This window comes from Salvelinus sp. IW2-2015, linkage group LG9 (assembly GCF_002910315.2).
Source record: "Salvelinus sp. IW2-2015 linkage group LG9, ASM291031v2, whole genome shotgun sequence".
NCBI lineage: Eukaryota > Metazoa > Chordata > Actinopteri > Salmoniformes > Salmonidae > Salvelinus > Salvelinus sp. IW2-2015.
In genome coordinates, this window is record NC_036849.1 from 21,272,136 (window position 1) to 21,290,782 (window position 18,647).

General features: G+C 41.2%; 1 protein-coding gene across 2 annotated transcripts in view; it reads left to right on the forward strand.

Annotated features, from left to right (window-relative positions):
• The window catches only part of LOC111968804 (RUNX family transcription factor 3), a 93,663-nt gene that overhangs the window by 25,200 nt on the left and 49,816 nt on the right, over window positions 1-18,647 (forward strand). Inside the window, exons 3-5 of one of the 2 annotated variants that reach the window (XM_023994681.2) lie at window positions 12,276-12,517; window positions 13,574-13,730; window positions 15,053-15,172. In XM_023994681.2, coding sequence (XP_023850449.1) covers window positions 12,276-12,517; window positions 13,574-13,730; window positions 15,053-15,172 — 519 coding nt within the window. The remainder of the gene's footprint in view (window positions 1-12,275; window positions 12,518-13,573; window positions 13,731-15,052; window positions 15,173-18,647) is intronic. The other variant, XM_023994683.2, reaches the window with a different exon arrangement.

The following is an 18,647-nucleotide window of genomic DNA, read 5'->3' on the forward strand; positions in this document are numbered from 1 at the left end:
CCCCCATGCTCAATTTACCCTGTCATACTAAATGGAGGGAGACAGATAAAGGTTTACTATGTTACGTCTATCCCAGAGTCCAGGTTGGCTCAGCCAACCCACCCCTTGCTGGGTCCCTCAATTCGGTTCTATATTTGTGTGAGATGTCGAGGGAGAGGATCACAGACAGACTCCCATTTTGGCAGGGTGAAGGGAATGAGGATCTGTAAATGTCCCTGCCCACCGTAGGTGTGTGGTTACCCAGTGTGGAGTGTGCGGAAGTGCAACATCAGTGAGCTAACATGTCTTGGGGCTGTGTTGGGCACAGGGGTGGTGATGCGGTGCGTAATGACTTCATAAACGTGCGCCACAGTCGAGCCACAGTTACACACTGAGAAGCTGTTTGTTGAAGTGGTGGAGTAGTGAAATGGTGGGCAAGGACTTCATCAACTCACTCCACAGTTTGGCCACAGTCTCACAGAACAGTGTGTCTGGGACATGGGGCGAATCGATATGGTGGCCTCATAACCATGCGCCACAATCACACATAGCAAACCAGTGTTAACGAGTGGTGGAGTGGTGGACAAAGGCTTAATAAACATGCATCAACAGTCCAGCCACAGACCAACACAGCAGCCTTACCTACCTTGAGCTGAGCTTCATTTAACCCCATTCACAGAATTCCTCACCAGTGGCTCAATTATGTTGCCTGATGACTCAAACGTAATTCTTCCGCTGCTCTATGTTTGCTACATAGAGTACTGGACTTCCATTGTTTAAATCATTTGTGGTGATGTCAAAATGAGGGGTGTTGTACAAATCAGTCATCAGTGATTGGATCATCTCTAACCAATCAAGATTATCAAAGCCAATGATGAATTTTCAAAACCCCTCTTTACCCACATGTGTTCTTGGCTCTGGCCCAACCCATTGGTTTCTGGGACCAATCAGAACGGTTAGAATGTGTTTGTGTTCTAGACATTCATGGGGAGGAACTCAGATTGCTGAAAAGAAACTAATGTCCGTGGGCATGGCATAGCGTTTGGCTGGAGCAAGGAGATTGGGTAGCCARGCAATCAATTCTGCCTAATAATAGTAATTAAGTAAATCTAATTTTACACAAGGAAAGTAACAAAAGGGAATTTGATCACAATTAACAATTGTAAAAGAAACAGAACATCGACCTAAAATTACTGTGTTTAGACAGCAATCCAATTCTGAGATTATTTCCACTAATTGGTCTTTTGACAGGGCCCGTTTTCCCAAAAGCTTCCTAAACATAGAATCACAGTGTTCATCCATCTCTCCTTGACCTTTGATCATTTCACAGCAAAGTTGACTACAAATACAAAGTTGACTACAAATACAAAGTTGACTACAAATACAAAGTTGACTACAAATACAAAGTTGACAACAAATGCAAAGTTGACARCAAATGCAAAGTTGACTACAAATACAAAGTTGAATACAAATACAAAGTTGACAATGTCTTTGCAGTTCTTACAAATAAACAAAGGATAAAAAGATGCTTAAAATGACTGTATTAAAAAAGAAAGCCTACCTACAGTATGGCTATAGGTCTATATATTTCAATGATGTTGAAATCAATTTCATGTTCATTGAATTGAGTTTTTTTTGGCTACAGTCTAATCTTTGCCTCAATTTATTTCATGATGTGTAGSCTAACGTGTGAAATGATGCCAAATCTTGATTTCGTGCATTATTTAGGGTAAGCATTAGCCACCTCCATATTTGCTGCCATACTGTAGGTGATAATATTTCTCTAGGAGCTGATCCTTCGTCAGTATTGTGGGATAATTCTAATGTTAATGTAAGATTTGAATGGAGAAAGCTGATCCGAGAGCAGCGCTGTCAATAAGATACTGTATGTTCATAATACCTTTTTAGTCTATTTGTGCAATGCATGACAGTAACAAAACCCATTTTGAATGTGAATACTAGCTGTGACTAGCTGTAGCTGTGATCTGGCTCTGGCAGGGCTCTGAAGTGGTGTGATACGACAGTTAAACTGTCACTGGGGGGAACTATAAATCTGCTGCTGAAGGTGAATGTAGCATGATGTTGCTGCTGCCACAGGTGTGTTGTCTGCCAGTTAGTTCCTCTGTATTCTACATCCGTCTGTCTACCGTATCTCACCCATCCAGAGGAGGCTGGGTCTACGGCTCTTGTAGCCGGACACAGTTGGCTGAGGCTAGGCAGAGTGAGTCAGCCAGTCGGGGATGTGTGTGTGTCTGTGTGTTGGGGGTGGGGGTGCTGTCACTTTGGCAACGCCGAGGCACATATTGCAGCAATTACCACAGCGGAAAAATGTTTTTCTGCAACATGCAATTACTACAGATTAAAGATTGCCTTCCTAGCATCAGAAGAACTCGCCAGAGAGAGGAAAATGGGCCTGTGTGTGTGTGCGTGTGCGTGCGCATGTGTGTGTGTCTGGGCATGTATATTTGCCTGTGTGTGAGACAGACAAAGAGACAAAGAAAGAAGATAAATTATTATAAGTCATACTAAAAACCTCAAAGGTGGATGAGTTGGTGCATTTATAGGGCAGAATAGAGATTAAGGTCATGGACAGTTATGTCCATCTTCCTCACCATGAAGCTAAATATTCATATTGGACGATAAACAAGTCTCGTGTTAAAGTGTATGATTTACCAACAACTAATAACAATATGATGTCAATGTATATGGTTCAAAGCCAAATCAGACATGGCAGTATAAGGGAGTTGATGAACCAACCTTCAGGTCAGGTCAGCAGTCCTCAACAATACATCATACTGGTTCCCCTAACTCAGCAAGACAGGACCCACAACACACACGCAACCAACTAGATCAGATCTCAACCAACTAGATCAGATCTCAACCAACTAGATCAGATCTCAACCAACTAGATCAGAACTCAACCAACTACATCAGAACTAAACAATGATCAAGATTCACCACTAGATCAGATCTCAACCAACTAGATCAGATCTCAACCAACTAGATCAGATCTCACCAACTAGATCAGATCTCAACCAACTAGATCAGATCTTCAACCAACTAGATCAGAACTCAACCAACTACATCAGAACTAAACCAACTAGATCAGAACTCAACCAACTATATCAAAACTCAACCAACTACATCAGAACTCAACAACTACATCAGACTCAACCAACTACATCAGAACTCAACGCAACTACATCAGAACTCAACCAACTAGATAGAACTCAACCAACTAGATCAGATCTCAACCAACTACATCAGAACTCAACAAACTACATCAGATCTCAACCAACTGGATCAGATCTCAACTAACTCAACCAAAACAAATGTGCTCATATAATAACACAGCTCCGTTTGTGACTTTACCATCAATAGTACTCTTAGTGGCTTTCCAATGAATAAACACCACACGCAACCACATCACAGCCTTCTGACTGTCATTGTGGGGCGAGCGTACCCAACAGAATGATGTGAGGGCGGACCGTATGGTGACATGGGAGTTCACAGAGAGAGACCCAGAGCAGGCCCCGGAGGTGTCCCCTTGAACTGCAACTAAAAGACGGGGTGACAGGGGTGGGGTTCTGACCACGGGGTTAACCCTACACACTGATCAGATATAAACCTTTAATCAAATTCATACGACTTTAAACTATTTCTTAACAAACTATTTATTTGATCGGGTTTTGATATAGAATGTCATGTGAGGTCACACTACAGAAAAGTCTATTGATCTTTGAATAAGTATAGTTTTCATGTTTCATGTTTCATCTAATTTAATTGCATTATTATGCAATTATTCCTATGTAGTACTTCACATTGTCTTTTATAAACATAACAGCCTTTATAAGAGCTAGACACATACTAGGGAGTATCAGAAAGGGAGTATATGAGTGCTACTACAGAACATACAGCACAATCACCCCTAGTCCTGTCTGCAGCAGCCCCTCTAGAGGAGAGGGACACATAACTCTCTGTTCTGTCTGTCTGTCTGTCTGTCGTCTGTCTGTTGTCTGTCTGTCTGTCTGTCTGTCTGTCTGTCTGTCTGTCTGTCTGTCTGTCTGTCTGTCTGTCTGTCTGTCTGTCTGTCTGTCTGTCTGTCTGTCTGTCTGTCTGTCTGTCTGTCTCACTCACTCTCTCTGTCGCTTTCTGTCTCTCCGTCTGTATCTTATCTCTCTCTCTCTCTCTCTCGGTCTGTCTTATCCTCTCTCTCTCACGTTCTCTCTCTCCATCTGTCTCTATCCCTCTCTCTATCTCTCTCTTTTTCTCTCTCGCTCTCTCTCTCTCTCTCTCTTTCTCTCTCTCCGTCTGTCTCTCTCTCTCTCACTTTCTCTCTCTGTGTCTGTCTCTCTGCCTTTCTTCTGTGTCTGTCTCTCTCTGTGGGTGTGTCTGTCTCTCTGCGTCTCTCTGTGTCTGTCTCTTTCTCTCTCTCTCTCTCTGTCTACTCTCTCTGTGTCTTTCTCTCTGTCTCCCTCTCTCTTGTCTTCTCTTATCTCTCTGTCTCTCTCTCTGTCTCTCTATCTTTCTCTGAAACACAGAACGTGTGATCATAATCAGTATCTTCATGTACATACTGTACATTATTTGATACATGATGTATAAAACAAGGAAAGGGGGACACGTTAAATGTCTCTGAGTGTGTTGATAACAGTGATAATAACAGTCATCTGACTTGAAGGCCTCTTCGTCATGACTAATGTCTTTACTCAGTTAGTTACTGTATAGCTAGCTGTCCTTTAGTGTGCATGAATAAAGTGTTGCAGCACCCAGAGACAAGACAGAGACATCCCCCAACAGCCATTATTTTACTCAATTGATTCAGAGGCCTTTAATAAGCCCTTGGCTACACTCTGCACCTTTTARAACATGTAGGCTGTGGATTAAAGATGCATGAGCTGAATGTGCTCATTGTCTGAGTCTACAACTACACTATTTCACCTAATCACACTTACATAGTAATTAGCTGCTGGTTTCGGAGATGTTACAGACTCATTCATCATTGTATGTGATATATATTATATATCTGCTTATATTTATTTAACTTGAATTTAACCAAGGAGACACATTGAGACCTAGGTCTCATTCACAAGCGTGCCCTGGGAACAGTCATATCAGCACACAAACAATTATATACAAAATGCACAAAATATACACAATATATACATACACGATACACTATAGCCATTATAATCAAATAAAACASATTCATCACTATAAAAATCCTTAACCAATTCCCTAAATTGACCCAGGGACACCAAATCATCCAAACGAAGTGCGAACTGGAGACTGTTCAACATATGAGAGGCCTGATATGAAAAAACAGATCTCTCGAACTCTGTGGATAACCTGAAATTCTACATTTCAACAAGATGGTTAAGTATGTTGGAAGCTTGCGGAGTATATGAATCCCGAACTTTCTCAAGAATCACAGGGACACACTCTTTTCATGCCACTTTGATACAGCTACGACCGGAAGTGATTTTCTTAGCAGGTTAGGAGAGCATTTTCTCTGATCATAACCCTTTTCCTAATCTTAACCTTATTCTCCTAACCTGCTACGTTAATTCTCCTAACCTACTATGGAAAAAGTCACTTCCGATCATAGCTGTATCAAAGTGGCGTAAAAATAATGTTTCTGAAGAATCACATGCTGTCACGATCGCCGTAATGTGGATGAAGAGAGGAGGACCAAGGCGCAGCGTGATAAGAATACATTATTCTATTTATTTAACGAAACGAAGAACACTTAAACAAACTATGCAAAACAACAAACGAACGTGAAGCTATATATTAAACAAGTGCATACACAGGAAACTTACACATAGACAATAACCCACGAAATCCCTAAAGAATATGGCTGCCTAAATATGGTTCCCAATCAGAGACAATGATAAACAGCTGCCTCTAATTGAGAACCAATCTAGGCAACCATAGACATACAAACACCTAGACTAGAAAACACATAAACATACAAAACCCCTAGACAAGACAAAACACATAAATCCCCCATGTCACACCCTGACCTAACCAAAATAATAAAGAAAACAAAGATAACTAAGGCCAGGGCGTGACACATGCGTATACTTGAGTGTAGGTGATTCAATTTCTGATTTACCCAAAATTAGTTTTAAGTCTTTAAAAAGGAAAGTTAAAGTGTTTAATCTCATTATTAAACGAGTAGCCTGGTGCTCATATCTGAATCAGCTAACTGGAAGTTGATAAGATGAGGAGTAATTGGCTTTAGATCAATTAAGAACACATAAATATGCTATGATAAAAACTGCCAATGTGGTTTTTGATGGTCTACATCAAAACGGACAACAATGACCACCAACTGCGATGTGCTGACACATTATGTAATCATCGTTTGAGAAAGCATCAGCAATCGGAGCTCAGAACCCCCATACAAAACGAAACAATCTTTACCCAGTCTCTCTGAAGCATTACTTTTCAAAGTCTCTCTATAGTCTGTGTGTAAACATCCAAATGCTAGAATATGATTTGGCTTTGGGACGAGGGACAGAATGCTTTGATGACTTACATCATGCTTGGAATACTAACCACTGACACTCTTGTCATATCAAGCAGCAGAAGTCCATTTCATAGCAAAGTTTATTTTTTTAAATATAGCAGCATTTCAAGTCTACCACAGAATTCACCATTGATACTGTACAAAAAAATATCCTGAGCACAGTTGTAGAGCTCATTTAATCCAAGAGATATAAAAGTCAATTTCATAGGAGTCTTCCATTCAGAACACTCATATTTCCACTGAGCAGAAAACCCCCGGCTGAAATAGGAGAAGACACTTTTCGGAAGGAATGCGTTCGGTGGGTTGAGGGTCAGGCTTGTTCTGTAATTTGTGAATGTACAGAAATGTGCGACCGCCACAGCCACTAAAGATAGAAATCTTTGTCTTATGTCATCGTTTAACCTCAAACTATTTCTGATTGCTCCATAGCCCCATTTTTCTAATGAAAAGCACCCCTCCAATGGCACATGTACACACGTCTGTAAATATCTCATGGGTTTATGGGGTTACTGGGGTTCATATTGAGAATTAACATTTCACGTTTGTATCTCCTCACATATCTGAAAGTRTCTCCCCATCCATCAAAACCTGTTTGAAGTGGCATCAGACATATGAAATATGATGGGTGGTGGGCATGGTGGGCATGGTGGAGTCAGGGGTAGGTTTACAACTAACAGGCTTGTTGTGTGTTTTTTAGCGAATGGGGATGATGTTCTAACTATTAGCTTTTACATTCTGCTTCATTATCAGCCAAACCATATGAAAATGGAGAGGAAGAAAACGTTGATACTCTCTTTGATATGCCATGATTTGGGGTGTTGGTTGGCCTCTGCAGGGCAGGCAAGGCAGGCTTAACTAGGCTCATTTTAAACCAGGCCTCAAGTGGAAAAGAAAAGGCAAATGCTCTTTCATTTGAAAACCTGTAGTTCCTCACAACATAGAGATAGCATGGCTGGAGGTGTATATGCCAGCGCACAGGTCATAGKAAGAGTTAATATGAATTTGAGAAGGAAACTTCTCATATTCATAAGGAATCTATTAATTTTGGTTGGAGCACTTTTTATCCTTTCCTACTCTAACCCTCCAAACTCTTTCCATACTGGAGGCCTGTAGTGTTTATACTGGGCCTATAGAGGCTATAGCTGAAACCTCTGTGTTTTAAAAGTAGAGGGTAAAAWCGTCTAGTACGTGAGGTTGGCCTGGGGTATCAGATATCGTCCAGGAGTTCTGCATTCGGTTGAGCTGAACCCACTCGAATCATTAAAAATCGTTCAGGGGCACGACGGGCTCCGTCCTTAGTCTCTGTGCGGCTGAAACCGTAGAAACTGTCTGTTGAAACGTAGGAGTCTAAATAAGACAGGCGCCCGAAGCGCGCATTACCGCTGCGCAGGGTAGTCGGTCGTGTGGTCAGATATTAATAATGAACAGAGGCAGGAGGACGAATGAAATATCCCCGATGTATTTGTCCCACTAGCGGACAATGATAGGCGATACTTTTGAAGACAGTAGGTCCTGAAAATGCGCCCTGCAGCTTCAGCTAACAGCATATACATTTTATGATAATTGCATTATTATAAGTTTACAACAGTTAGTTACTCTCTAATTACTTAGATATAAACTCAGAAGATTTTAGGCATAGTATTTTATAATTAGAAGAACGATCTGTTTTAGACACATGTCCAGTGTTCTCCAAAAGGCACATGCCTTGATATTTGCGGTCATTCAGTGCGGTTGTAGCAATTAAGAATTTCACATTCTCTCCTCATAAAGAAACAGGCTTGCTGACAGCTCGCCCAGTTGAGGTCTCACCCCACTATGCAGTCTGCACTCTACAGACAACAGCCTAGCAAATAAATGTATAGACTATGGCTGTGATAATTGTTATCAATACGTTTGGCGCCAATTCGTGTTGTTAAAATATGATTTCAAATGGCTTCCCTCCTAACGGTCTCCGCGTGCATGAAGAGTATATAATCTCCTCATCAACTCTCCCCACAAGACTCTGGCTTTATCTGTCTGACTGACATCAGTATAATAAAGAAAATGAAGGGTAAATCTAAACCCACTCCCTTCCCTACCCAACCCACTCCCTCCTATCTAAAATAAACAAAAGCACACACACTTTGCATATTCAATAGAAATAGGGGGAAAATATATACGGGTCATTTTTTCCTCAGGACCGTAGACTAATGATTGTCAATCAGGTATAATTATATATCAAACACGTACCTAAATGAATTCAATAAGGCATTATAGACTTAGATAGCGCACCAATGCAATATTTGGGAAAATTGAAGACAAACAAATAAGTACCCCACACGTGCTTTGGTAGGTAAGTTATAACATTTTACTTCAATGACTTTCAAGGCATTATCCGATCCCATGATGTGTTTTATGTTATTTATTTCTGACAATAGGGMCTAATTCTGATGGGAGCGGTTTTTAATGGGTTTGTGCATCTCACCACAAAAAATAACCCCAAGAATCAAATGCCTCTTGATCCAATAAACAAGTTATCCACAAATATTTTACATTTAAAACGTCCCCCCCTCCCCTCTTTTTTCCCCACAATTAATATGTAAGCTAATCTATAACGAATGTGATTGTAGATAGCCTGATCTTCTTAATGATTTTCTGGGCCTTTACTTATATATGTTTACTAAATAACTGCTCTTTGATATATAGATGGGCTATACAGTATGTCATGTCTTTGTTTATTCAATAATTTATTGTGTGTTGGACAAAACAGCAAATATATAATAATAATAATAATAATAATAATAATAATTCATTTAATTTGTAAAGCGCTATTGTCACACCCAAGACGTGATGTAATGTAATGTAATGTCTCCATACATCTGTGGAAAAAAATATATAAATGATTTCCTAATCGAGGCTATATAAGAGTAAAACAGTGCATGGTACATTTATTCGTAACTTGTTAAGAACCTAAAAGGTGGCATTAAACGAATAGAAAATTGAGTGGTTTTATTTTGCATTTTAAGCCTACTAGTAGATGCCTACTTCAATGCAGAAAAGAATGGAACGGACGAGCAGAATTCCAGCACATGGGTCAATTGACAAAAAAAACTTGACGCTCGACACAGGTAGGCTTAATAATTGTCGTCTAGGACCCACGTTTTGTCGTCTTGGAGCAAGCTAGTATGTAGTATATATGTTGCTTTTTCAGATTTTCCCTGATGGTACAAATGCCGTTTCTCCCTCCATACCCCTTCTGTACTAAGGCAGGTCCATTTGGCAAAGACAAATGCGCCAACTAGCGTCTGTGGGCCATCATTGCATGGGAACGAGTAAACGGGGTGTGCCGTTTCATGTGCCATACACTGACTAACCTATTAAATGATGGAATTCCAATTAATATTTGCCTGTGGTTAATGTATTTTGGCAAAATTGTAGTTGTTATGTAAGCCTATGGAGGAAATTGCTTGTATGCTTTAATTYGTTTTCATTTGGTGTGATCGAATCATGGTGATAACACAATTATATATAATTATAAATATTAACAAATATGCACCTATGCATATTACGTAAAATGTATAGGCCTATATTATTAATGTATACGCATCCTTAGCCTAATTTATTCTAATTCCTTGGATATAGGAACAAATAACATATTAAAAAGAAAAGAAAAAAGAAAAATAACAAAAGCATATTGATAAATATGTATTCCACATATTTTGTGAGTAGGTGTCTAACCCCAGCAGCACTACAGTTAATGTAATGCAGCCTAAGCCTATTGGGCCTACTCTCAATTACGTGATACTAAACAACAACAAAATCATCCGGTAGATGCCTTTGGCTTTGACGTTCTCTGAAAACTCAAGGGTGAATTGCATAAGGGACAATAATGGGAAAATCATAATAAATTCACAACTCATATTGATAAATAAACCATAGTTATGTCATTTGAAAGGTGCATGAACCCCTAAAATGATCAATAGCTCATTACGGTTGATTGACAATTCTGCATTCAGAAATAGCCTATTGCTTTTCGTAAAAACAAATAGGCTAAGGGTATAGGCCCATAATAAGATCATATAGCTGCATTATATGACTGGCCTATTTTCCCTAAAGACGTTGGTCTCTTCTGCAGTCACCAAATACATGTGTATGCTTGAATTATTGTTTTCTTTTCACTCTGTATGTAAACGCACTGCGGTGATGTACTAATATAGGCAGAATGCATTATGTGATTCTATTTATTCAAAAAGTGGTTGCCTATATTATTTTTGCTGATGTCATATAAAGAAGGAAGAGGGATCAGTCATAACACAGAATGTGTTTTTTWAAATCTTCAATTAACAAATAACTTTTGGGGGGAATTATAACTGGTTCACCATTCAGGTGAGAACAGTTGCTATAACTTTAAGTATAAATATAGTCTAACTGTGCAAAACATTATAACATCTAATGKAGATACATAATGTAGAAAAGCACAAATAGATAGTATATTATTAATAATGTATCGTGTGTGTAAGGCAGAATAAGCAGAGAGCGCTTTCACTTCGCCTATATTCCGAAGACTTTGATTGGTCTAATGAAAGCCCAACCCAGGCGACTCATTGGTGGAAGTTATCGCCACACTCGAACCACTAACACTAAAATTACTTGAGTAAATAATATCACAGCACTCTTCACTCTCGCACCACCACTCACTCAAGCGCGTCTTTGTTACCTTCAAGTGCGTTAACTACAGCAAAAGGACTACATTTATACAGATATTCAAGATTATTTCAACGTAGCGACAGAATAGTTTCAAGAAAATAGTTTTTGGATCTCGACTTACTTTTTAGTTTCATTAAGGATAACCGGTGGCAGGACATGTGATACGGATGAACAAAAAACATTGAATATAAAGAAACTTCACATGAAACCATCGGACTTCTGCGTCTTGTACTTCGCGTTGAGAACTGTGAATGGCTGAGTAGCCTCCATACTCTGTTGTAGCTAGCCTACTTTGTTGAGTAGGCAACATCTTCAGTGTGTGCGGCGAGGTCTGGCGAGACCCAAAAAGCCCAATTCAATCGAAGGAACTCATTCAGTCACCGAAGGTGAAACAAGATATTTGGAAAATTCTGCTATAAAGTTGAAGCCCTAACAAGGAGCACTCGACTCGTCAGCTTCCGTGAATATTGCAAACGATTGGATTTCATAGTTTTCCTTTTCACTGGACGTTATTAATAATTGTATATTTTTGCGTTTGTCGATCAGTCGATAGATTGTTATTAATGTTTCTCATTGTATAGATATTTATTTTGTAATATGAGGCCAAAATCTTATTGCGGGCGGGCATCGTATTAAATGCTGAATAGTGCAGATAGAGTGTAAGCCTTATAGGCAACCAGAACAGAGCACTGTGGAAAAGAGGTCAGATCTAAGTTTGCGGTTTCGTGGTTTTGCTGTAGTCAGTGAGAAGCAGAAATCAACTCGATGTTTCTCATGCAGCTACATCCTGAGCAGATGATATAACACGCAAACATTCAACTTTATCGTGTCTGCAAGATAAAAAGTCTCTTCACTCACTGGACAGTTCAGGATTTATTGTGATAGATTAACCGGGGGAGCTGCGTGCGCTCAGCTCCATCATCGCGTAAACCGCTGGAATTGACCGAGACCAAAGGAACAAGTGTCAGAGAGCGGGAAAAATACATATATTCTCCAAAAAAAGAGCCCTGAACACTCGTCAAAACCCCTCGAGAAGTGGCCTTGACCAACGCTGTTGTGATGCATATTCCCGTAGACCCTAACACCACCAGACGGTTCACACCGCCCTCCACGTCGTTCCCCTGCAGCAAGATTGGAGACGGCAGCGGGACCATGGGCACCCCTGGACCACTGAGGACACGACCCGAGGCCAGGAATGTGGTGGACGTCCTGTCAGACCACGCTGGCGAGCTGGTCCGTACAGACAGCCCAAACTTCCTCTGCTCCGTGCTGCCCTCACACTGGAGGTGCAACAAGACACTCCCTGTGGCTTTCAAGGTAAGGTAAATTATGCATAATTACAAATGGGCACTTATGAAGTAATGACCGACCTAATGATGTATTACTGTAGGCTACTGCAGAAAAAGCGTAAAATACAATTTTTTAAGCTTTCTTGTGTATGCTTCATTTCGCTAACAAGGCAGTTACTTACATTAGTAGGTCTATTACAATTACTTTTACGCAGAGCCCTATTCTGTAATATAGGCCTAAATAATTGAATTAAATAAAGTTGTCAAAATTATAGTGGCCTGCCAAAGTGATAACTTGGCATAATTATCTTGTTTCTTTTTTGCATTGTACTTACTTGAATATGAGATTTAGAAAAGTGTTTGGATTTGCAAGAACTGCGATGACATACAATTAATCAACAATTAGCCAACAATATAGGCCCTAATACAAATAATGATCATTTAATAACAATAATTCTAATGATAACATATATTATTATACCTGGTAAGCTAGTTATTTTTAAATTGCTATTTTGAAAGGTTTTGCAATGCAGAAAAACATATTTAGGCCTATATTACGAAGCAATGAAATTATGCTACATTGAACGTTATCAATTATATTTATACACCAGGACGTGAATAGAATTTGTGGCCTAAAAGTGTAATATTTAGAAAAATAGACAAGCCTATATCTATTTGATTTGTATCATATCCACGTGTAAAAAAATGCTTGATTAGATCGCATAGGCCTACTTATTTAATGAGGAGTATTTGCAAAAATTATTTGGGAAAGTGATTTGGATATAGGYCTATCAAATGTCAAAGTAATTTACATAGCTTTAAAATATTAGTGTTTGAATTGCAAGCTTGTTTCAAGAAAGCATCGTACCATGTAGTTGTAACCTAATAGCACAATAGTCCTATATATTTTGACCAAAATATTTGCTAACAATATCTAAAAGGCACATTTTTTTTATGGATTGGAAATCAGGTCTAATATTTATGTGTTTTATGGTGCGTTTTTTGATTCCACCGGATGCGGTTTGTTGCAGTCTGTATTTGGTTTAGCATGGTGACCCCGGTTGACCGCGTTGAGTTCTCACAGGTTGTTGCACTCGGTGATGTGCCCGAYGGGACTCTGGTCACGGTGATGGCGGGGAACGACGAGAACTTCTCTGCAGAGCTGAGGAACGCGTCTGCGGTGATGAAGAACCAGGTCGCCCGCTTCAACGACCTGCGGTTCGTGGGCAGAAGCGGACGAGGTGAGCAGAGGGAGTCACGCACCTATATCCTTAAACCATGAATAGTATTTGGCCTACTAAATGAAATCAATAACTAACATCGCATACAAAACACCTATCGGCATGCGTCATAGTTGCACTGACTTGCAAAACTTAGCCTGAGTAGATCTACTTTTGGTAATCTATTTTAAACAAAGAAAGTGATAAAATATTTTAACAGATAAAATAAAAGTGTTAGGGAATGTGAGAATCAGATGAATTCATCTCCCGGACCAATTATAGCTGCAAGACCGCACCATCATTGCGCAGGTATAATTATGGGGATTATCAATGTTTATTGGAACAAAAGAAAATCCAGAACACAATATGATTATTACATATTTTAAGATGTGGTTTGATCATTCTTTATCGACAAAGAGCAAAGCCCAATTTCAAATTATAGCCTAATGCTCAGCCAAGCATTGCCACAAGTTCTTTTTATAGGACTAGTCCTAATTGACCATCACGCACGTCCCCTTCAAAAGATGCTCGGGATAGTAGCAGCAGCATATATTCTACGAACATTGCACCATTGTCCAAATAAACACATCGCCTGGACCAGAATATTCAGTTCAAGGCTTGGCATTTCTAAAAGCTTGCCTGTTTACACTTCTAAAAACTAGTTCTCACATAGCTGACATTCCACCAGAACCAGAACCTTCTCGTATCCCTCTCCTTCCTCCTGGCCCTAGTGCTCACATATTTCCCTTAAATGTTACACTTTAAATAGTTGCAGACTGATGAATGGAAAACGCTCTAGTCTCTGAATTAAACGTACCTTTCATTTCTGTAGTCAATTACCCCACCCCAGGATTCCTTTCCCCCCACAGTCTCTTTAACAAGAGATGCCTTTTTATGAAAGCGCTGCTTCATAGCCTGGGACGAAAAACGGACCATTGCACGATCTCCCTCTCTCCCCTTTCATGCAGATGGGAGAGCTCGAGGAAGCTCGTGCAAGAATCTGCCTTGTTGAACAATAAACTGTCGCTGTAAGCCTTTTGGACAGTCTGGAATAGATTCTCTCAATAATTCAAATCATGCCCACATTTCAGCCCATCAAAGTGGTGGTCCCTTTAATTTACAAACTTAAAAGGGAGCCATATCAGGAGGCAATTTTAATTCAGCAAGCTGACTGTGGTGGTTATGAACAAAGTGTGTATGTTCCACAAAAATCTGTTTATTTCCACAATGAATTAACCAAGCCAGTAAACCCTCACACATGCTCTGGTTTGATGTTCCTCTTGAAACTCTGTGTTACTGATGCCCTTCACTAACCAAGGCCTTCTCTATTCTGTCTACCCTAGGAAAGAGCTTCACTCTGACCATCACAGTCTTCTCTGGTCCCCCTCAGGTGGCCACCTACCACCGTGCCATTAAAGTGACAGTGGATGGGCCCAGGGAACCCAGACGTGAGTACTTACAGGGTACATGAGAATATTTGTCTTGTTTTATCAGAAGTCAAATGTACTGCTCTCATGAGCTGTGTGTAGAGGGATTCACAGAGAGAGAGCGAAAGAGAGCGAGAGAGAGAGAGAGAGGCTATTCTTGGCGTAGGGGGTGAGAGAAGGGGGTGCCACCATTGCAGACTAAAAGAGATACATGAGTCATATGCAGATGATACAAGAAATTGTAGCCGTGTGTGTCCATGAGTATGTGTGTGTACTGTCAGTGTATGTGGGCGGATCAACAACAGTTGACCAGCAATTGTAATCAATGGGAGACAATGCGGTGTGTTCGGTGGTGCAGCAGTGTGTGTGTGGTATTAGGGGGTGGCGAGGGGCACTGTCAGAGGAAACTGTAAAGCGTATTAAGGCATAACCCGAGACCGCTAAGAGGAGCTGTGTCTCCAAGCCGCAAATACAAAACACTTGTGGCCTCACCCTGCTGCCTTTGGTCAGAGGGTCGTACCTGGTTGACCACATAAGTGGCTCGTTGACTTAACACTCTAAAGAGATGGTGAGCTGCCTGCTGTGAGCTGTGCCAGTGAGGTCCAATAGGCTAAAGCTGTTAGCTCCATCATTTGGGCAGTGATGCATATCAATGTGGTTTAATGTATGATCATGTGAAAGACTGTGGAGGATTGTGTTACAAGGATGAGTCAACCGCTACAGACTGCTGGTGTGTGTCTGCCCATGCTTGGCTAGGAGCAGTCAGACCAGAGCATTGGGATTAATAGGGATTAATGATCACTCCTGTTGAGATATCATGTCCACTATGGTTATACTGTGCAGGTTTATAGTGGCTGCTGTGGATGGGTTGATTGCTATGCTCTGTGCTCATGTCTGTTAAGGGTTTTATTTGGGATAGGGTGGAGTCAAAACAGACCAACTGGCCAATGCAGGTAGGCAGGGGGTTCAGGGTGCCACATGGAGGGGTATGGGGTTCCTAGCGAAGGACGAGGGGGCGAAGGGCGAGGGGGCGAAGGGCGAGGAGGCAAAGGACGAGGGGGCGAAGTGCGAGGAGGCGAAGTGCGAGGGGGCGAAGGGCGAGGAGGCGAAGGGTGGTGCATCGCCCCCCTGCCAGGCTGGAGGCTATTTGAGGAGTTGTTGGAAATGGAGGAGAACAGTGTGGAAAATGGGAGGAATAGTTCATAATATCCACTGTGTGTGTGTGTCTGCGCGTGTGTGTGCTTGTGCGTATGTGTGAAATGTGATAGAGTTGCTGGCTATGTCTATGTGTGTAGTAAAGGACAGGTTGTATGTGTCTGCATGCACTGCTGAAGCAAAAGAGGCACTCAAGCTGTGTGTCTGTGTGTGTTCCTGAATGCATGCACAAGTCAGTGTGTTGGCTTCCTGTAGTTGGAAATAACCCTGCACATACCGTAAAGCTGTCTCCTCTCTGTCTCTGTCTACATGTCATGTCTGCACTGAAGGCGTCAGTGTGGCCTCGCTTATTTAATATACACTCCGGTGGCCAGGCCCCATCCTGCTATAAAGTGACATTGTTTAATTTAGGGAAGGGGAATTTTGCTTTAAAAGAGTGGACTCTTAAATCGAGAACAGCACCACCACATTTGTATTTGATAATGAGAATCCTTATATTTTTTCCTCCTAAAGATTTTAGTATTTAAAAAAACAAACATTTAAAAACACACAACACAGATTGCCAGCCGACGATATCCTCAGCTAAAGTATGCACTACATGAGTTTAAGTGTACCATATGACTATCCCTCTATCCCTTTGTGAGATGAGCGCCCCCACCTTGGTTGGCCTGCAAACGTTCACCTGTCAGCTGGCTGGCTGGCAGAGCGGAGTGGGCTGGGCTGCTCAGGGCTTTACTGTAGCGCCTGCATTTGCATGGCTGCCAGGAGAGAAGCTGGCAAAGGAGGAGGGAAGTGCTTTTTTAATGTTTAACCTGACGGACAGGACTGAAGCTCCCCTGCGGCAATGATCTGCCAAACACACAGCCCTCATCTCACTCACTGATCAAAAACACATTCACACGTATGCACTTCGTCCCAAACACTGCCCTTGTTGTACAATAGGCCTTCAAGCAAAATCGTACAACGTGAACCAGTCTCTTTGATCAGAGCTCACCACCCTGTGCTTTCTGAGAAGCAGCTTTGTGTACGTCAATGCTCTGCATCAGAGAGAGAGAGAAGACTGCATCAGAGAGAGAGAGAGAGAGAAGACTGCATGAGAGAAAGAAGACTGCATCAGAGAGAGAGAGAGAGAAGACTGCATGAGAGAAAGAAGACTGCATCAGAGAGAGAAGACTGCATCAGAGAGAGAGTGAAGACTGCATCAGAGAGAGAGTGAAGACTGCATCAGAGAGAGAAGACTGCATCAAAGAGAGAATGAAGACTGCATCAAAGAGAGAATGAAGACTGCATCAAAGAGAGAATGAAGACTGCATCAAAGAGAGAATGAAGACTGCATCAAAGAGAGTGAAGACTGCATCAGAGATAGAGAGAGAAGACTACATCAGAGAGAGAAGACTGCATCAAAGAGAGAGAGAAGNGCATCAGAGAGAGAGAGAGAGAGAAGACTGCATCAGAGAGAGAGAGAAGACTGCATCAGAGAGAGAGAGAAGACTGCATCAGAGAGAGAGAGAGAAGAATGCATCAAAGAGAGAGAGAAGACTGCATCAGAGAGAGAGAGAGAGAAGACTGCATCAGAGAGAGCGAGAGACTTGTGATAGAAAGAGAGCAAAACGAGATGACTGAAGTGTTGAGACCCTCCCTGTCGCTGTCCCCCCACCCAACTCTCCCTCCCCCATCTCTCCCCTTTCCTCCCTGGGGAGTTCAGCTGAATTCATCTCCTAACTGTATTTAGCGTCCATTGTCTCTGTCTCTGTGATGACATCACCCGTCACATATCCTCAGAGGGGGAGGGGCTGTTAGTATTTATCTCACCCAGAGCGAATCCGTTCCTGAGAAAGATGAACTCACCAGATACAAGGGACACAGGGCTGGGCTGAGAACATACACGCCTGTGAAAAAACAGAGAAAAATGCCTGTTTGTTTGTAGCTCAACCCTAGGTGAGTGACAACATAGGCAGCCATGGTGGTCTACACTGTGTGTACTGTTGATAAACATGCACACAGACAGAGACATGCTGTGTATGCACATGCATCCATTCAGTCATCAGTGTTGGGGAAGCTACTCTGAAAATATAGTAGTTGACCAAACTACAAATGACTTCACACTGCAAGAACTTCAGCTACACTAAAGCTACCTTTAAGAAAAATATAGTTTAATGAACTAGTTACTGAGAAAAAGTAGTTCGCTACATACAAACTGCTGTGTGATAAATTATCCTATCTAAATCTGAAATGTCATAGACAACAAACTGCAAGAACAGATCTCTCTGGAGTCAGATGTTAATGAACAGAATATGTCATTTGGCCTATTAAACACAAAGACTATGTTTCATGTGAGAATTATAGAGGGCTGATG